The sequence below is a fragment of the Pelodiscus sinensis genome, chromosome 3, assembly GCF_052426305.1.
Source record: "Pelodiscus sinensis isolate ZL-2025 chromosome 3, ASM5242630v1, whole genome shotgun sequence".
NCBI classification, from domain to species: domain Eukaryota; kingdom Metazoa; phylum Chordata; order Testudines; family Trionychidae; genus Pelodiscus; species Pelodiscus sinensis.
Window position 1 is genome coordinate 122,253,757 of NC_143054.1, and position 21,263 is coordinate 122,275,019.

The following is a 21,263-nucleotide window of genomic DNA, read 5'->3' on the forward strand; positions in this document are numbered from 1 at the left end:
CGAATTAGTTTTTAGGTCTCGATGTACTAATTCGAATTAGCTTAGTTCGAATTAACTAATTTGAATTAAGTTAGTGTGAATTAGTGCTGTAGTGTAGACATATCCTATGAAGGCTTGTAATAAGAAATTGGTTTCAGTGTTTTGGATGGAAACAAGGGTTACTGATGTAATGTCCTGGGAATATCCCTTCCAGATGTTTGACTCATTATGGGACAGCTAAAGAGCAGACTGCCCCAAGACAATCCATTTCAGAATGGACATCGAGCCAGGTGCATGTTGGGATAGAACGATGGCGGTTTAGTCCCAGTACATGAGTGATCATAATCAATAAAACTCATAGAATATGGATCTTACTAGCAAGTTCAAATCTTCTTTGATTTAGAGAACTTCCATTAATATGGGACACAAGTCCTTACATGGAAGCTCACTTAGCTGAATTCCTGCGTCAGCAAATCTATCAGTATTAATTTACAAAAGACAACACTGACATTGTATTAAGCTACATTCAGGCAAGTGGATACATATTGTCGGGACATAAGATATACATCCTTGTTTGCACTCTTATCAAACTACCCCCAAGTCTACCCCCAAGTCTTATATAAGGATAAAAACAGACCAACTAATGAGTGGAGCAGAAAGCACAGTGAAGCAGTGAATGAAAAGAGATTTGGGGATTTGTCAGCTGCATGACTCAGTGGCACAGGAATGACAGCCGGGCTGGCCATGGTGATGACTCCATAGAATGTCATTCTTATTTAAGGTTCTTCACAGTGTCACGGATTCTTATTTTTCAGTCAGACTCATAGCTGAAAGTATTACCCTTTGAAGTTTAATTCAGGTGGTAGTCACTCTGTTTTGGTGATTGGTCATTCAGTCTTTTGTTGGATATATTTATAGCAATTGAAAAGGAGGCTAGCTGTAAATAAGAGTTTGTTATCTGCAAGTGTCGAGGTATGAAAGTAGAGAGGCGTAAGCTAAGAATGGCAATGAAATTTAACCCTCTTTTGAAAACGTTAACCGTATTGTTCACGCTCAGCTCTAAGGGGGCCTGTGGCCACTATGTGATTAACCCTGTGACCCTGACAAGAGTTTAGACCAGCCTGTCAAAAGCATTCTGCTTTAAAGCAGTAATGGTTTTTCTTTATTAAAGATCAGTTACATCGCCTTGTTTTCTGTTGCCTACATCCAGATTGCAGTTTGGCTGCAGCACCACCTGTAGGAAATCATGTGTAGTTTAATTAACAGCACATATTCCTAACAGCAGTTAAAGTGATAACATCCTCCAGAGAGACAAGGTGGGACAGATCTGGCAACAGCTGCACGTCTTACACCACTCTTTGGCATTGTCAGATTTAATTCATTTTAGGATGCAAGTGTGCAACACATGTAAATATGACATATATATGAACATTTCTATAGATTCATTAAGGGTATGTCTACACTACAGTGTTATTTCAAAATAGTTATTTCAAAATAGCTTATTTCAGAATAATGCGTCTACACACAAAATGCATTTTGAAATAGCATTTTGCTATTTCGAAATAGCACATCCACAATGAGTGGACTCTGAATCACATTTAAGGCTGGCCAGAACCAGTTCCAGCAGGGCACCAGGTCAGGACTTACTATGTGGGGCCACTGCCTGAGGCTATCTGAGGCCTGTGCTTAAAAGGACCCCCCCTGGACAGCCAGTTCTCAGGTTTCCCTGCTTGCTTGTCCACCTTGATGAGGGACAGCAAAGCATTTTGTGTCTGTGTGCTCTGGTTGCCCTCACTCGGGACACCACAGCACTCTGCAACATGGAACCAGAGCTGCCCCTGGGCACTCTGGTACTTCTCTTGGATGAGTTGCCACGAGCCTGGCTGCACCTTCTGCAGGCTGCCATCCGGGAGGTCCATCAGGGGGCTGTCAGTATCCAGGAGGCCCTGCGGGAGAGCTTCCAGCCTGAGGAGCACTAAGAGCCTCCCTGGTCTGCCCCACTGGAGGCTTGTGCCTCATTCCAGCCTCACATCCTTCCACTTACCCCTCCCTAATTCCCCTTCCTGATGTCAAATAAAATACATGTATTTTCATGATCACAAACTCTCTTTATTTAACAAAACTGGGGGGCACTCTTAACTGGGGGGATGAAACTCTGGTGAGACTGGGGAAAGGAGGTGGGAGAGGGGAGAAAAGAGGGTGGGAGAGAGGAGGGGAAAACCTGGGAACAGGGAGCTGGAAGGGGAAGCAAGGGGAAGGAGGAGGAGAGGAAGCTCAGGGCTCAGGGTTGGGGGTCATGCAAACCTGCTCCTGAGTTCGCATGTGGCCTTTGGTGGCTAGGCTGGCAGCTATCCTGCCATAGATGCCACATTCCTCTGTCTAGTGCTGAGATCATGGACACTGGGGGCATCCCCCACAAACCTGAATAAGGTCCATGATCTCCACCCTGGACCAGGAAGGTGCCCGCCTTCTCTGGGCTCTGGCAGGCTCCTGGGAGTTGGCAGACTGCTCCTGAGGAGTGGTGGAGGGCTGGCTGCCAGTGGCTTGCTGGCTCATGTTTTGGGGCCACTGGGTCAGGGGCAGTGACTGCTGTCTCTGGCCTGGCAGGCTTGGAGCTGGCACAGGCACTGAGGCCATAGTCAACCCCTTTAAGGCTCCAGGGAGGGGAGGAGGGAGAGAAGTGTTCTTGGTTGAGGCTGGAGTAGCCACCAGGGCTCCCTGGGAAGGCTGGAGGCCCCCTATTTCGAAATAAGTGTCTACAAAGCACTTATTTCGAAATAGCTATTTCAAATTTGGCATTATTCCTCGTAGAATGAAGTTTACCAAATTCAAAATAAGCGCTCCGCTATTTTGAATTTATTTCAAAATAGCGGTTTGGCTGTGTAGACACTAGTAAAGTTATTTTGAAATAAGGGCTATTATTTCGAAATAACTTTGCTGTGTAAACATACCCTGAGGGAAGGGGAGTAATTTCTAAATTTAAAAGCATGGAAACAAAATTTTTTTTCTAAATAAGACTTTTTGGAATTTTTCTGATCTTTATATTTTTCACATCAATTCAGGACCTAATTCTTCAAAATGGGAGTCTACAAAGAACTTTGAATTAGGCATTTAATACTTGTGAAAGAGGTTGGTTTTTAAAAAGTAATGTATTTAGTTTAAAGGATCAGTCTTGTTTGGCCTATTCAATATTTGGCCTTTTTGCTGAAAAGTGCTGCTTGTGATTTCCCCTCCTTGTCTCAGACATTTCCCCCCTTAATTTAAATGTTCTTTTTAAGAATAAATACTGAGTAGCTTAATATCATGCAGTAGACTGATACAATATATTATTATGTGGTGCACCAAACACTGAGCCTGTGTCTAGACTGCATCCCTTTTCCGTAAGAGGGATGCAAATTAGACACATCGCAATTGCAAATGAAGCGGGGATTTAAATCCCCCCCCCACTTCATTTGCATAAAAATGGCTGCCGCTTTTTTCCGGCTCGGAGCTTTGCTGGAAAAAAGCGCCAGTCTAGACGGGGATCTTTTGGAAAATAAAGCCTTTTCCGAAAGATCCCTTACTCCAAATAAGGGATCTTTCAGAAAAGGCTTTATTTTCCGAAAGATCCCCGTCTAGACTGGCGCTTTTTTCCGGCAAAGCTCCGAGCAAGAAAAAAGCTGCAGCCATGTTTATGCAAATGAAGTGGGGGGGATTTAAATCCCTGCTTCATTTACAATTGTGATGTGTCTATTTTGCATCCCCTTTACGGAAAAGGGATGCAGTCTAGACACAGCCTGATGGTATAAAAGAGCTTGCAATAAATATACGTTAATCACTTGAAATCAACAACAAAAAAGAAATAAAATTGGTGTGAAATATATATTTCTTGATACAAATAGGAGGTTTAAGCCGGATGAACAGTATTTAAAAAACCACTCATATGGAACTGCTATAGAAAATGTACAGTTGGATCAAAGTATTTAAAACCCTATAAAGGCTACAGACACATGAAAGCACATGGATTGTTATGTGGCCACTATGGGCATGTCTACACTAGGAAATTATTCTGACATGACTAAATTCAAAATAACTCCTGAAATAACTATTTCAAAATAAGCTTATTCCCTGAGGAAAGCAGGAGTACAGATTTTGAAATAACAGGCTTAGTAGTGTGGACGCTCTGCTTATTATTTCAAAATAAGGGGAATTATTTTGAAATAACTCTCTGGTGTAGACCAGGCTATGGCTTCCAGGGTATGTCTACACTACAGCGCTAATTCGAACTAAGCTAATTCGAACTAACGCATCCAGACTAAAAAACTAGTTCGAATTAGCATTTTGCTAATTCGAACTAGCATGTCCACATTAAGGACCGGGGTTAAGGATGGCCGGAACCAGTGCCGGCAGGGCATCAGATGAGGACTTAGAGCGTGGAGCTGCTGCCTCAGGCTAGCCGAGGGCTGTGCTTAAAGGGACCCAAGCCCCACCCCGGACAGACAGTTCTCAGGGGTGCCCCGCTTGCAAAGCAGTCCTGTCTTGGAGTGCCCTGAGTGCCCACACTGTGCACATCACAGCACTCGGCCATCAGACCGGCTGCACTTGCCGCAGGCTGCCATCTGGGGAGAGGGGGCAATCGGGGGGCTGCAGGAGAGCTTCCACCCCCAGAAGCCCGCAGAGCCAGCCCAGTCCTCCCCATCGGGGGCTCGTACCCCATTCCTCCCTCACCTCCTTCCACTTACCCTTCCCTGGCCCCCCTTCCTGATGTACAAAATAAAGAAAATGTGTGGTCAAAAACAGAATCTCTCTTTATTGAACAAAACTGGGGGAGACTGAGAAAAGGAGGTGGGAGAGGGGAAGAGAGAGGGTGGGAGAGGGGAGGGCAACTAAAATGATCAGAGGTTTGGAAGAGGTCCCATATGAAGAGAGGCTAAAGAGACTGGGACTTTTCAGCTTAGAAAAGAAGAGACTGAGGGGGGATATGATAGAGGTATATAAAATCATGAGTGGTGTGGAGAGGGTGAATAAAGAAAAGTTCTTCATTGGTTCCCATAACATAAGGACTAGAGGACACCAAATGAAATGAATGGGTAGCAGGCTTCAAACTAGTAACAGAAGGTTGTTCTTCACAAAGCAAAGAGTCAACCTGTGGAACTCCTTGCTGCAGGAGGCTGTGAAGGCTAGAACTAGAACAGAGTTTAAAGAGAAGTGAGATAAAGTCATGGAGGTTGGGTCCATGGAGTGGTATTAGCCAGGGGGTAGGAGTGGTGTCCCTGCCCAAAGTTTGTGGAATGCTGGAGAGGGATGGCACGAGACAAATGGCTTGGTCACTGTCTTCGGTCCATCCCCTCCAGGGTCCCTAGGGTTGGCCGCTGTCGGCAGACAGGCTACTGAGCTAGATGGACCTTTGGTCTGACCCAGTATGGCCATTGTAAGCTCAGGGTCGGGGGTCTCAGTGGATCACCTTGATTTTCATGCACACCTGCTCCTGGTTGGCCAGGCTGGCAGCTCTCCTGCCCTAGATGGCCACTTTCCTGTGCCTAGTGCGGAGGTCATGGATGAGGTCCACGATGTCCGCACTGCACCAGACGGGTGCCCGCCTCTTGCGGTCCCGGGTAAGCTCCCGGGAGCCGCCAGCCTGGTCCCGGGAAGAGGGGCAGGGTTGGGGGGCATCGGGTGGCTGGCTCGAGCCATGCCAGATGTAGGGTCTGCTAGCTGGGTGTTGGCAGGCTTGCACCTGGCACGGGCATCATAGCCAGCCCGTGCCCCTTTAAGGGGTCCAGGGCCGGGAGAGGGGCAATAGAGTTTCCCTGGTGTTAGCCAGAGTGGCCACCAGGAAAAGCTGGGGAGGGCTAGCCTCCCACTGGTTCAAATTAAGGGGCTACACACCCCTTAATTCGAACTAGTAAGTTCGAACTAGGCTTAGTCCTCGTAGAATGAGGTTTACCTAGTTCGAACTAAGTGCTCCACTAGTTCGAATTAACTTTGTAGTGTAGACATACCCCCAGTCTTCTTATCAGCCCATGCTGCTTAACTGCTGGATGTGACAGCTAAGACAGACTGAGATACAGGTCTCTACACTGGCACCCTTGGCACCTCACTGGTGCCGAATCAGAGAATTTGCGAACCATGGGAAGTCAATATTGTCTAGCAGCATTACCAACACTTCCACTGCTTATTGGACTCTTAAAAGGCATTTAGTGGTAAATTAGAGCTAAATAACAGCACAGAACACTGAGAGCCAGGGCTGGTGGCTCTAAACAAACTTTATGGGACTGTAGGAAACTTGGTAAGTGGATATCCAGTTAACTAAAATCATGCCGGACCATGGATGTTGCTGGACCAGAGAGTAGTGGACTAGAAAGGTTCAACTTGTACTTACAGTGGTAAATCCAGCTGTTTCTTATTGTGGCACTCCGAAGAAAGAATGAGGGTGTAAGATTCAAGACTGGAAATGGGAACCAGGCAACCTTGGGTTTAGATCCTGGCTTTAGCACTTGCCCAATGGATTTAGGCAAACCTCTCTCCACCTCAGTTCTCCTGTTTGTAAAAAGAAAATGAAAATAACACTCACTTTTCCCTCAATGGAGTACTGAGAGTATTAATATTTGTAAAGCACTTTGAATGAGAAAAGTGCTGTAATTCCTAAGTATTTTTACCACAAGACAGCTAGAACAGCAGTATCTCTAAAACTTCCATTATTTTATATCCATGCTCACCAGTGCTTACCATTTTAAATGTGCATTTTTTTTTATAAGGGAGTGTTTATCATCTGCTTTTTGCAATTGATAGATTTTAAAAGCACAACAACATCAGGACACTTTCAGCAGTAATCTTCCTCTCTCCATCCCTCCCCCGCTTTCCATTGGTTGGTATCTCCTCATCTATCCTTTTAGGACAAAAAGTTGCAGTAAAGCCATTCAGCTCCACCAACAGGCTTTGCACACCACAGGGGAGGTGCAGAGTTTTAATGCATGAAGTCATTGCCATTCAAAGCGAACAAATGAAAACACTGTCTTTAGCTTTTTTGTAAAATCCTCTCTGTGTGTGTGTGTGTGTGTGTGTGTGTGTGTGCACACACACATACACGTGTGCTGGTGCGGAGGGACAGATGAGTGATTCTGTGAGGTCTTTTATACCTTTTTCAATTAGACTAATTGTCTCTATAATGTTTGGACAATGTTGCAATGGTGATGCTTGATTGCCAGACAGGATTAGCATGTTCATCAATAGGGAGTAGGAAAAGAGAAGTGAGATAGCATATAAGTGATGGGTTTACTAAAAGAGGCAGCATCTAAGTGAGACGGGCATATTTAACCCTGGAATAATTTTCCTAGCTAACCATTGAATGTTCATGACACACCAGGAGCCCTAAAGATGCAGATTGGTGCCTAGTGGGAGGATTTTGCACAGTGCTCAACTCCCACTGAAGCCACTAACATCTATCTGCATCTTTGAATCTGCACCTTTGAAAATCTGGCCCCTAATGTATGAGTGAAAATTTTATTATTTTGGCCAGACACTATTTCAAAAATGAGAATAAAAATGGGGAGTTCTTGGCTTCCAGTCCTGACTTCTATTTCTGTGTTTCTATCAAATATGCTAAAGAGACAACATTTTTTTTGTTGCCTACCAACGTACATTCCAGTAATTGTTAAGGCCACCCATATTTCTTTCAAAATCACCTCCCTTTTTCATGCCATCCAAGTATGGACCACTGTTCTCTATTGAACACACCCCCTCCTCTACATCCCCACGGTTGGCCACAAAAATTAAAAAGAATTTGGAAAAAAGTCCACCAAAATCTGACTGCACCCCCAAGGCTCAATGATGGACACTGCTCTGAGCAGGGTTAGATGAGAGGGTGGTAAAAACACCTGAATCCTGTCCACATCAGTGGTGCACTGGTAGGAAAGCTTTTGGCACATGCTGGTGAAGATGCAGCCTCACCATGACAGGCAGCACTGGTGTGAGTACAGACTTTCCCTGGAAGTCAATGAACAGTTCCCAAGTGCCATTTGAGCCCCTCGCTTAGTTTGCATACCTCACATTACATCATCCAACAAAGCACCTTTCAGTCAAACCCCATACAATGGAAAGAGGTTGGCTGTGCTCAATGTGGGGTTAATAGTTGCCAAGGGAACGCCACATTCCAGCATCAGCTGCTAATGCGCAAAGCATGCTGCTAGAAGCTGGCCAGGAACAGACCATGGGAAAATTCTTGCATACTTTATGAGACAGAAACAAACCTACTTTCTACAAAACAACACACAATGCATAATCCCCACTCTGAAGCCGAAATGCCCAAGACCTTAAAGTGGGGGGAGAGGGAGATTAAGATTTTGGGGTGGTGTTGTCAGTAAAACAAACAAATAAAGTAATTTTCTGATTTGGGATTTAATTTTCAACGTTTTAGCAAATGAATGGTTTAAGTGTCAAACATCTCAAAGGTAATTTTACAGAGTTCTGCAGGACAAATTGGTCAGCTTTAGCCAGGCTGGCAGGTTAGCACCGGGGGCTATGTCTAAACTACATTTTTTGCAGAAGAGCAGATGTGCTCTTTCGGAAGCCCTGTCTTCCTTGTTCCATGAAGAAGACGGACTCTTCTGAAAGAGGAGGTTTTTCTGAAATTTGGCCCAGTGTAGATGGGCCAAATTTCGGAAAAGCCTCTTTCGAGAAAACTATCGGGAAAAGGTAGGCAAATTGTGGAGCGCAATTTATGTACCTTTTGCCGAAAAAAAGCAGCGGTCTAGGCATTGCCTGGGATGAGTGGGCCACCAAGGGTACATCTACACAGCAGGGCGAAAGTCAGAATAAACTATGCAACTTGAGCTACGTCAATTCGGTAGCGTAAGTTGAAATAGCTTATTTCGGCTGTTGGTGCTGTCTACACAACAGGAAGTCGAAAGAAGAACACTCTTTCTTCAACGTCCCTTACTCCTCGTGAAATGAGGGTTACCAGGAGTAAGAGTCAGCAGTCCTCCAGCTCGACATTATTTCGAAATAAAGGCTGGCAGTGTAGACGCACACAGTGTTATTTCAAAAAAACATAATTTATTCCGAAATAATGCGGCTGTGTAGACATAGCCCAACTGACGACATCAGGAAACAATCGCCCCCCTCTCTCTCTCTCTTTTCTGTGTTTGCAGCTCACCACTCTAAAGTGTAATGCTACAATATTACACTCCTGCCCACAAAGCTCCTATTCACTGTAAGGCAGTCTGCTTACTGCTACAAGATGGTATTTCTGGATACAAGCACAAGCCCTTTGTGGGAAGGTGGGGGAGAGGAAAGGCGAGGGGAAAGACTAAAGATAAAATGTCAATATAGACAGCTTCCAATGACAACATAGAAGAGAGATAATGTGTTTGCATGTGTGTGTGCACACTCACTTAGGCTATGCCTATGTCTAGACTTCAGGCTTCTTTCGGAAGAAGCTTTTCCGGAAGAGATCTTCCACAAAAACTTCTTCCAAAAGAGAGCATCTATACTGCCAAAGCACATTGAAAAAGCGATCTGCTTTTTTGAAAGATAGCTTCTATTCAGTGTGGACGCTATCTCGCATTTAAGCTGTGATTACTATGGACGGAGTGTGCTTTCTCCTCTTTTCTTTTGAAAGAACTCAATTTCCCCATCCACACATGCCTTTTTCTGAAAGAGCTCTTTCAGAAAAAGGCTTCTTCCTCGTACAAAGAGGTTTACCAGTGTTGGAAAACCCACGCTGTTCTTTCAATTTTTTTTCGAAAGAACACAATTGCAGTGTGGACATAAGTGAAGTTTTTTTGGAAAAACGGCTGTTTTTCTGAAAAAAACTCTGTAGTCTAGACATAGCCTAACTTCTCAGCCATCCCAAAGGCAGAGTGATCACCTCACTTGCTGGGTGAGTTTTGCTTCAAGTGTAAGCGAAACTGGTATGTCTCAGATTGTTTTAAAAAAAAAAAAAAAGATTCAGGAAAGAGCTTATCAACAAGAGACTGGAAAAGGGACATGGCACCTGTCTTCCAAGGAAGAAGCAGGAGAGGAGAAGAATTTTATCTGGGGTTACTTGTCAAAGGTTTCCAACTAAGCTGAGGCTTTGGCTACACTTATATGTTTAAAGATCAGCCATGGCAGCACTTTAATGCAGCCGTGTGCTCACAGCAGCAATGTTGAGAGAGGTTGCGCTGAAGGTAAACCACTTCCCTGAGGGGAGTTGCTAACATGCTCCAGCACTGGAAGCCTGTTTACACTGGTGCTCTATGATGTGGTAACTTGCTGTGCTGGGGAACTGTGTTTCAGTGGCAGTGTAGACAAGCCCAAATTTGGGCTTGTGGCACTTGGGCTGCCAACTGCAGTGTAGCTGTTTGGTCTCAGACTGGAACCTGGGCTCTGGGGGTTTCCTGGTTTGTGGAGTCTCTGCTATGTGGGCTGAGCATGCTGGGAATTGACTGCAAGTGAGAAATTGCCTGAGATCAGGTTAGTAATCACTTAAATTTTAGGTACTAGAAAGCATGTTTTATTTGGGGCTTTTTGGTAACTAGTCTCTGTATTTATTGCCTTTGCTTACTATCCCTTCAATCTGTGCTTTATTAATAAAGCCATTTTTGGTTTTACCGTAAAAGTTTCTCAGTGCCACAGGCTGTCAGCACAAAGGGGCTGCAGGGCAATTTCCAGCCAGGTTCCATGTTTTAACAGAGCTCCCTGCCCCCACCATGGGGACCAGATTGACCCACGGCTGACAGCTGACAGAGGGCAACAACTTCAGTTGTTTCAAACCAGTGATCGAGGGCAGGAGTTCTCAGACTTCTTCGCCCTTTGCCCCTTTCTGACAACAGAAATTACAACACGACCGCAGGTGGGGAGACCTAGACTGAAGCCACAGCCCTACCACCGGGGGAGAAGGAGCAGAGGGGAGGCATGAGCTCCCCAAATGCCATGAACAGGAGGGGTAAGTGACCAGAAGTTGGCAATGTTAGCACCTCCGGGCAGCCCGGAGAACTACCAGGGGAATCTGACACTAGGGCTACGTCTACACTGGCCCCTTTTCCGGAAGGGGCATGTAAATTTCACCAGTCGTCGTAGGGAAATCCGCGGGGGATTTAAATATCCCCCGCGGCATTTAAATAAATTCCTTCAAAGTAGGAATAAGAGCCTCCGGAAAAGGGCGCTTTTTCCGGAGGATCGGGGCCAGTGTAGACGCTCTTTTCCGGCTTTTTTAAAAGCCGGAAAAAAGCGGCGGACATTTTTATTTAAATGCCGCGGGGGATATTTAAATCCCCCGCGGATTTCCCTACGACGACTGGTGAAACTTACATGCCCCTTCTGGAAAAGGGGCCAGTGTAGACGAGCCCTAGCAGCATAGGACAGGGCCTCCCTTCCACTCACCTGAGGAGGCGGGGGAAAGTGGAGTGACATGGCCCTACCTTGCTCTGCTCCCCCAGCTCCTGGTGTGTCCTTCAGGGATGGGGCAGGACCGAGGCAGGAAGAGGGTGGGGACCGTAGTGGAGAGGGGTTGTCCTGGCCCTTCCGTAGGTTAGGGATGGTGCAGGGCGGAGTCACATGAGGGGCACAGCCTATGCCCCTACTGTGTCCCTTGTCAACAGTTACCATCGCCTGCCATGCTGGGTGTGGAACCAAAGCCAAAGCGTAAGGGTTTGTGCACTGGGTGAGGGGGCGTAAACATAAGCCCTGCCACACAGGCGTGGGCTTCAGCCCTAGGGAGTGGTGATCTGGCTTCAGCTGTTGGCCCCAGCAAATTTAACACCAGTCCTGGCAACTCCATTAAAATGGGGTCTTAACCCACTTGAAAGTCCACCCACAGTTTGAAAACCGCTGAACTAGGAGAATAGCTTCATAGAACACTGCGACTCCCCTAAAGCACGAGAGCAGTGTTTCTCAACTTTTTTTTTTTTATAAAATACCCCTTTAAAAAAATTATAAGTACCCCCCAGCCACCCCTGCTCTAATCCAATGTCCCTCCCCTCCCCCAGAGCAAGGCACCGGATGTATGGTAACCCTACCTCTGAAGTGCCTGCTGCTGCCGCCCAGCCCTGCCTCGGCGGCTGTCTGCAAGGAGCAAGTGGCCCACCAGTGCCAGGCTTGCCACATGGGGCTTTGCACTCCCACCCCAGCCCTCCCCTCCTCTCCCCCCCCACTCTCCCTCACTATGCTACTGATGCGGGGGGGTCCTTTGGAGAAAGCTTATTGTACTGCTTCCCTGCCTTTTAGCTCCTCTCCACAGCGCCAAGGGGAAGAGGTGATGGGGATGCGTTGTACTGAGCTGCTGGTGGGGATGGGGGGGTAATGTGTGTCTCCAGGTTCAGCTGCCCTCCCCACTGGAGCACCCCAGGGAGGCTGCTGGAGAGGAAATGAACTAGGAGAGACAGCCGTGGAAGTGATTTTTTTTCTTCTCGCCCAAACCCGCCCCCCAACTTGGAACTGCCCTGGGTCTCACCGGAGCTGCTGCCGCAGCCATGCACTTTTCCCACCAGCACTGGGGCGCGTGTGCAGGGCAGCTGCTAACGTCTGGGCGCGCAGCTCTGAACATTCAATTTGAGAGGCATGTGCCCCCTCCCCAATCTCCTTTGCAGGGCAAAATCCCAGACATTTTTTGCCAAATTTCACCTGTGTTGACATACCCCTCAGACTTCTCGCGCGTACTGCTAAGAGTACATGTACCACTGGTTAAGAAACACTGCGCTAGAGGACAAATTCATCCCTGGTATAACTGTTGCTTTGAACAGAATTGACAGATACACTGGGAATGAATTTGTCCACAGGTCCCCCTGCTCTCTGCTACTCTAGAACATAGCTTTTGTTTTTAGATCAGTTTTAAAATGGTTAATGCTGCTTTCATAGTGGCCAGACAAATTGTTTAAAAGGAAGCCATAAAATGCAAAATTGTGCTTCAGTCTGCACTTTATTATTACTCGTGGCATTTAGGATTCTGTTAAGGAAAGAGATGAGAGATATTTTTTTCTGTTTCCTCACTTTTATTTTTGTGCCCATGGCAGCGCTTTATGTATTATCAGGTTCATTGCTTCCCCCTTCTGTCCCAGGATAGTCTTGTTTCCATGTCTTTTGTGTTTGTCTGTCACATAGCAACAGGAGAGAGAATAACTAAAAAATATAGAACATGAAACCACCATCATCAGGACAAAAAATGTGGGGGTATAAGGGACTAAGCCATTGATTAATGGATCTCATCTTTTATGACACCATTGGTAAGTGACTAAGCCAATCCTTGATCAGCAAATCCGATTACAAACAACACATACAAATCTGCCACCTGTAGGTGTTGTACACTTTTTTGATCCTAGGCTTTTCTTGTAACGTTTGGATGTTGACTCTCAAAGCATTTGAGAGCCTGTACAATAGTATGCCACCAGAACAATCTGTCCTGAGCTATGATTTCCAGGTCACCAGGAGATATGCCTCATGATTTCACATTGGCCTTTAAGGTATCTTTATAACACTTATACTGACCACTAGCAAAGTGCTTTCCATGAACAAGCTGGCCGTAGACTATCATCTTCAATATCCCTGGATCATCCATCCTCATAACATGACCAGTCCTGCGAAACTGTTGGTTCATAGGCATTGCTTCCATGCCCATGACACCACACAGCGTAAGGACCTCTGGGTTAGGAATTTTGTCTCACCAATTCACATGGGCAATCTTTCTGAGGCAGCACGCATGGAACTGAATGAGTTTCAAAATGTGTCAGCACTATATGGTCCATGACTCCGAGCCATACAGTAGAATGTTCAGGACAACTGCTTGATAATCTGTTACCTTTGTGCCCAGTTTAACATCATAATCATTCCATAAGTGTTTGTTCAACTTTCCAAAGACAGCTCTGGCTTTGACTAGTCAAGCAGTTACATTGACATCTGTGCTTATGCTAGAGGACAATATACTTCCAACGTAGCGAAACTCATTAACAGCTGTAAGGACAGTATCAGCAGCAATCACTGGAATGCTGGGCTCTCTCTCAGCAGACAGACATTTGGGAGTAGACAATGTTATTTTTATCTCCTATTTTTTAAACTGTCTCGGTTTCAAGCTGAAAGGCTGATGGCTGTTTTGTGTCCCTATGAGCTTTGTCAGCCTGAGTAATTTTAAAATCTGCTTTGCCAAAAGCATCTAATCGATACGGACAGAGCCTTACCTGGCAAGAAGAAGATTCCTCTTCCGACACTGAATGACTTTTGAGATTGATAAGAAGAAGTGGCACCTTTCATCGCGAGTTCCTTGGCTCAAAACCACCCCCGTTTGGTGGTGATTGAACACTGTTAATGTTGCCTCTTCCTCTGATATCAGTGTCCTACTCTTACATCTATGTTGCCTCTCTAATGAGCAGTACCAGACTTCCAGGGCTTTGCAAGTTGGCTTTCCAGTAAAGGAGAAATCAGCAACATGCTTTTTGTCTGCAAATACACCAATCCAAAAATGAGATGGTCAGACAACATGCAAGGTGAACCCTTTTTCCAGGGATCTCAGCCCAGTACCAGTGTCTATTTCCCAGTGTGCAACTCTGCCCCAAGAATTAATGGCCTTGGGGTTTGATTAGAATCAGAAAAACTCTCCTACTGCTTACTCAGCTTCTTTTATTCCAAAGCTGGCTCTAAACAGGTGATGGCATAATAAAAAGCAACCCCACAGTGTGTCTTTCTAGGAGTGAGAACTTGCTTATACTAAGGAAAACAACAAAACGTGGAGAACTCGGTGTAACAGCACTACTCGATGATATCTGCCGTAACATTACATTTAATAGTAGTATGATGGCCTACCATTCCACACCAAAAATAAATGACATCATTGTTAGCAGTCTCGGCAGAAAGGCTAAGGATTAAATTGTCCTCTCTATAGATATTTCTTCTAGGTTAGAGCTGGCCAGTGTTCCCTAAAAACTGAGTTCTTGGGCAACAACTCAAGAGAGTTTTAAATGCCGCCCAGCTAATATGTACAATGCCCACAGCCTCTCCCAGAACATAAGAACAGCCATACTGAGTCAAGACCACAGGTCCATCTAGGCCAATATCCTGTCTGCCGACAGTGGCCAATACCAGATGCCCCAGAGGGAGGGATCACAACACGTAATCCTCACGTGATCCCTCCCCTGTTACCTGCCTCCAGAGAAACAGAGGCTAGGGACACCATTCCTACCTATCCTAGCTAATAGCCATTAATGGACCTAACCTCCATTAATCCATCTAGCTCTTTTTTGAACTCAGTTAAAGTTCTAGCCTTTGCTGCATCCTCTGGCAGTGTGCTGAGTGAAGAAAAACTTCCTTTTGTTCATTTTAAACCTGCTGCCTATTAATTTCATTTGGTGACCCCTAATTCTTATATTGTGTAAATAAGTAAATAATTTTTCCTTATTCACTTTTTCCACACCAGTCATGATTTTATAGACCTCTACCATATCCCCCCTTAGTCTCCCTTTTTCTAAGCTGTAACATCCAAGTTTTTTTAATCTTTCTTCATATGGGAAACATTCCAAACCCGTAATCATTTTTATTGCCCTTTTCTGAATCTTTTCCAATGCCAATATATCTTTTCTGAGATGAGGCGACCCAGTCTATATGCAGCATTCAAGATGTACCATGATTTTATATAGAGGCAATAAGATATTTTCTGTCTTATTCTCTATCACTTTTTTAATGACTTTTAACATTCTATTTGATTTCTTGATTGCCGCTGCCCACTGAGTGGATGTTTTCAGAGAACTATCCACAATGACTCCACATTCTCTCTCTTGAGTAGTTGTAGCCAAATTAGTCCCCATCATAATGCATATATAGTTGGGATTATTTTTTCCAATGTGCATTATTTTACATTTATCCACATTAAATTTCATTTGCCATTTTGTTGCCCAATCATTTAGTTTGGTGAGATATTTTTAAAGCACTTCACAGTCTGCTTTAGTTTTAACTATCTTGAGCAGTTTGGTATCATCTGCAAATTTTGTGACCTCACTGTTTATCTCTTTCTCTAGATCATTTATAAATAAGTTGAATAGGATGGGTACCAAGACAGACCCTTGGGGGACCCCACTAGTTATCTCTCTCCACTCGGAAAACTTACCATTTATTCCTACTCTTTGTTTCCTGTCTTTTAACAAGTTATCAGTCCACGAAAGGACCTTCCCTCTTATCCCATGATAACTTACTTTAATTAAGAGCCTTTGGTGAGGGACCTTGTCAAAGGCTTTCTGGAAATCTAAGTATACTATATCCACTGGATCCCCCTAGTCCACATGTTTGTTGACCCCCTCAATGAACTCTAGCAGATTAGTAAGGCATGATTTCCCTTTACAGAAACTGTGTTGACTTTCCCCCAACAAATTATATTTATCCATGTGTCTGACAATTTTGTTTTTCACTATAGTTTCAGCATGTGTTTCTACTGGTGGTGCACATCTGTACATGCCTCAGTGCACATAAAATGTATTCCACACATAGAAAAACAGAGGGAACATTAGGGCTGGCAGGATAAAATTGTTATTGTTTTCTGTCTGTGCTATACCTATTTTCTAGACAAAGTAAGAGCTTACTCTCTGAGGCTGTCTATATCTTGTATCTTCCAGCAGTTCTAAATTAACTGTTATATTTTGAGGTTAACCCAAGCCCTGAACCAGAGCTAGATACTCAGGTATGGTCTGAGATGCTTTTGGCCTAGCAGACATCAGCACATGGAAGAAAAGCAGCTGGCTAAAGCTGACCTTGGGCTAGACAACGCTGAACTATAGGAACAGGGAAACACTTTGAAGAACCGTGAACACATCTTTCTTGTAATACCCTTCTCTGCTGATAACCCAGTTATTGTTATAGAACCCAGTGAAATAACCCAGTAATTGTTAAATCAGTGTGCAACTGCGAGGGAGTGAAGAGAGGAGGGCCTGGTATCACAAGATGAAATCCATCAAACAGAGCCTTTAGACCATGCTAATCTCTCTCTGCTTTACCTATAGCCAATGCCAGGCCTGGAGGGAGGATAAAAGGAAGGAGCCTGGCTCAGTTAGGTGCTGACCAGCAAGGAGACAGGAGTGTGGGTCTGCAGTGTTTAGGACTGGAGCAAAATCCTGTCCACTTGGCCAGCCGCAGGAGCAAGTAAGCTCCACCCCCTTGGGCAAAAGGGAGGAACTTATTTGAAACCCTCACTTGAGGAGGGAGGAATTTAGACTCTTGGGGCCATGCCCCAAACTTAAGGACTGCACTCAGTTAGTAGACTGGAATTCCTGGGCCCGGGCACCAGCAACAGGGGGTCTGCACCACTTTTCCACCAGCTAAATCCGGGACTTAACCACTAGGCCACCCCACCGCCAGGGAGACCCGGCCACAGCAGCCTTCAGGACTGTCTAGACACCATAATGCTTTTGGATTCCCAGAGAGCCCTTGCTGAGAAAAGCACCATCATCATTTGCAGCTGGCTAGATTAAACTGCAATTTTGTTCCCATCCAGGAAGAGAGCTGACCTCAGTTCACCATGCATTTGTGACCTCTAGGTTTGATTAGAGCAGCTCGTATTTAGAAACGAAGCCACGCATCCTGAAAAAGCTCCTGCTCACACAAAATGTCTAAGCACTACTGACTACTGTGAACATCTCACTCTCTCTCTGCTCTGGCTCCCCAATGAATGGAGAGTCCGATTCAAGCTAATCACAAAGCAGATATGCAGTTGCCTTTATCTGCAGTGGGCTCAAGGCCTATGCAGGTCTGTATAACTGAGAGAATCTGTGATTTCCAGGAGAAATAGCATCCATTCAGTTAGAACAAATCTACTGTTCCTGAGAGTGTTCCACAGCCAGTCACCCACATCCTATTGTCATGGGCTCTGGAGTTCTATAATAGTTAAGCTCCAAATTAATGTAGCAGGGGCTCTGAAATTTTGTGTTGCTGACTATGCTAAATCCAGAGCAGATTTTGTTTGGCTTTCCCATGCCTCGGGGAGTCCCCAGAGATGCTTTTATTGTTTTAAGTATTAGGCATGTGCATGGGAAAGGGTTTTGTGAGTCCAAGTCAGCCACTCCCCAGGAGTTTTATTGGTGCCGTCTGTCCCTCTCCAGTCTCCCCACCCGCAGGCTGCTCATACCTTTCAGGAGATCTCACTGATGGACTCAACAGGTCTCCTCATCTCTCTGCAAGTCCCTATTAACAGAAGGCACTTTGGTTCCAATTCTGGGAGGTGCTAAGTACCCTCCACTTGGACTGAAGTAAATAGGAATAGAAGGCACGCGGCATCTCACAAGAGGAGCTCTGGGCTCTGCATGAATAGATGCTTTATGATGAAATCCAGCCTATGCAGAAGATCAGTATAAAGTCTATGGACCGCTGAGATCCCAGAGAAGCCCTCAAAATAGGGCTCGCCTGAGATGGATTCAGTGCTCGGGACTTCTGAGCAGAGGGCCAGCATCAGTGAATTGTATCTCTTGCCTTTTATTCAGATGTACTGCATGGGTACGTCTAGACTACAGGGTTTTGTCGACAGAAGTTTTGTCGACAGATACTGTCGACAAAGCTTCTGTCGACAAAGAGCGTCTAGACTATATTCAGTTCTGTCGACAAAGCAAGCTGCTTTGTCGACAAAACCCTGTAGTCTAGACACAACCCTAGATGCAATAACACTTTGTCGAGAGAACTCTGTCGACAGAAGGCGTTATGCCTCGTAAAATGAGGTTTACCAGCGTTGACAAAACTGCTGAGTTCTGTCGACGTTATGTCGACAGAATTCAACGGTAGTGTAGACGCAGGTATAGTTTTGTCGACAAAAGTCCACTTTTGTCGACAAAACTCTGTAGTCTAGACACACCCCATGAGGGTACTGTGAGACTAATAGCATATCACTGAGTTGCAGTGTGGAGCTCTTTTCTGATGGAATGGGGGTATGTGTGTGCGCGAAAGGGCACAACTACCTAGGGTGATACAAAAGGGCGTGGAGCTGCCTCAAGCTCTTTATTGGTGCCAGAGGGGCTCACCGGGCAGCACTGAGAGCTGCCTGGGGGTACGGCTACACAGCAGGGCTAACGTTGGAATAAGCTACCAACTTCAGCTATGTCAACTGTATAGCTAAAGTCGAAATAGCTTAACTTGGCTTTTGGTGCTGTCTACACAGCAGGAAGTCGGACGAACACTCTTCCTTCGACTTCCCTTATTCCTTGTGAAATGAGGGTTACAGGAATCAGAGTAAGAAGTCCTCCAGCTCAACAGTATTTCGACATAATGGCTTGCTGTGTAGACGTGCTCTTTGTTACTTCAGAATAATGTCAGTTATTCTGAAATAACACTGCTGTGTAGACATAGCCTGGGGAATGTGCAGCACTTTTCGGGTGGCCTAGCTCCAGCCCCACCTCTTCCACTTGAGGCTCCACCTCTTCCAAGGGTAGGGATCAAGGCCCTCCCCCTTCTTGCCCAGGAGCATAGCGATGCTGTTGGCCCCGCTATGCATTGTGCACTAGGATTTGAATATTTCTCTGCCTCTGTAGAACAGTGGGCAGTAGCTGAGATTTCATGCACGTAGAAGCTGAAGGTAGGCAAATTCAGATTGGAAATAAAGTGCATATTAACACTTAGGTCAGTGGAACAACTTGGCAAAGGGGAGTAGTCAATTCACCATTACTTGAAATCCTCATCTTGAGACTAGCTCTCTCTAATATATACTGTACATCAACCACAAGTTATTGGATTGGATGCAAAAATCACTGGCTAAAATCCTATAGCCTGCGATAAGCAGATGGTCAATTAGATGAACACAACAGTCCATTCTGGATAGAAATACCTTTGAATCTATGAGCTTTTATTTTGGTGTATGGCAGAGTTGGTGACATCCAGTAGTGATGATGTCTCATGGTGTCTCATCTTGTCATGCAGAACTGTCACATGAGCAATATTTGGTCCTTCCTAGATCAGGGAAATAGGATTTTGAAAAGGGAGTTTTCATTTTAGACTTTGAATCCATGTGACACAGATAGTAACAAGAAAACGTGATAAGCATCCACAATGTAACGAGGGATCTATATGCTGCAGTATGAATCTACCTTGAAGACACAGCAGTTGAGTTTTAATGACAGAATTTCCTGGGAAGGTTTTGCTGATCACAGCGGTTAATAATTTATGTTAAAGTCATGCTAGATGTTGGTGAGGTTTAAGGTATATGTGAATTATTCTAAAATAACCAGCTAAAAACTAACAAAATAATGAAGGGACTATTTCTAGAAAGACCAAACACTGCTGTTGAATAGGCTTTTGAGATCTGCTAGGCTATGTCTACACTGCACTGCAAACACGATTTGCGCTATGCAAATTGAATAGCTTATTTCAAGTTTATTTTGAAGTAGGCTATTTTGAAATTTGGGGTTGTCTACATGGCACCACATTTTCAAATAAAGTGCTATTTCAAGACATCCCTTAACCCTCATGGAATGAGGGTTACCAAGATACCAAAATAGTGCGTCCGCTATATTTTGGAATAGTGAACGTGTTCAAAAGACGTGGGGTAGTTATTTCAGGATCCCAAAATAGCTTTGATGTGTAGACAAACCCCTACAGTCCTAGGTATAGATGGGTTCACAAAATGTCTGCTAGGTTGAAGCACAGCAAGCAGAGCTGTAACTGTAGGTCATTTTTGTGCTTGAGGGCAAGCAAGCATATTTGCACCTCCTACCATTTTTTCCATTCATTTTTCTACCCCTCATGGCTTTTTGTCCTGGGTGGCTGCCCTGCTCACTGCCCTGGAGGCTCTTGCTGTGATCTTATCTGGGCATTCCCAAGCTGTAGGGGGGCTCAAACAGCTAAGCTGGGGAGCTCAGCCAGCACAAAGATAGAGGTGAGTGCAATGGTAAATGAATGCTAACTCTCAATGGAAAAAGGTGAATGAAAGATAGTGAGTTTCAGAATACCCCATTTCCATGACTTCACAAAAACACCTTCTGAAGAGCTATTTGGCAGAAGAGATCTATGCTGAAAATGGCTTGGGGAATGGAAACATTTCCACATCAATTGAGACTGAAAAGATTGGAGTGATGGTCCAGGAAGGCAGCATTAAGGGGGGGCCACAATAAATGTGTAGATTAGAAGATAATGACTCATAGAATCATAGGATGAGATCTTGAAAGGTCATCTCCTCTGATCCAGCCCCTGGCCCTCATGGCAGGATGAGGCATTATCTAGACAATTCCTGACTCGTGTTTGTCTAACCTACTCTTAAAAATCTCCAAAGAGGGAGAGAATGGATTGAGAAGGCTGGTAGGGCACTTTTCCTCTCCCTCTCACATAATACAAGAATGGGGGGAGTAGGAAAGAGAGATGTAATGAAACTGAAAGGT

General features: G+C 45.0%; 1 protein-coding gene across 1 annotated transcript; it reads right to left on the minus strand.

The window, feature by feature from the left end:
* Positions 1-359: 359 nt before the first annotated feature.
* Positions 360-19,844, minus strand: LOC142827643 (uncharacterized). The gene is made up of 4 exons (XM_089776919.1): positions 19,718-19,844; positions 14,109-14,367; positions 6,341-6,498; positions 360-1,213 (listed from the first exon to the last, which is right to left on the minus strand). The coding sequence occupies exons 1-4, from the start codon at positions 19,785-19,787 to the stop codon at positions 1,152-1,154; spliced, it is 549 nt and encodes a 182-aa protein (XP_089633045.1). The 5' UTR covers positions 19,788-19,844; the 3' UTR covers positions 360-1,151.
* Between the last annotated feature and the right edge of the window lie 1,419 nt (positions 19,845-21,263).

Excerpts from the sequence above, each read along its gene's own strand:
- LOC142827643 (XM_089776919.1), bottom strand. The coding sequence starts at position 19,787 with ATGAGACATCATCACTACTGGATGTCACCAACTCTGCCATACACCAAA. Across the intron at positions 14,368-19,717 it reads AAAAGCTCATAGATTCAAAG|ACAAAAAGCATGTTGCTGAT; the intron begins GTATTTCTATCC and ends GTGTATTTGCAG. Across the intron at positions 1,214-6,340 it reads AAACAGCTGGATTTACCACT|GTGGTGCTGCAGCCAAACTG; the intron begins GTAAGTACAAGT and ends GATTTCCTACAG.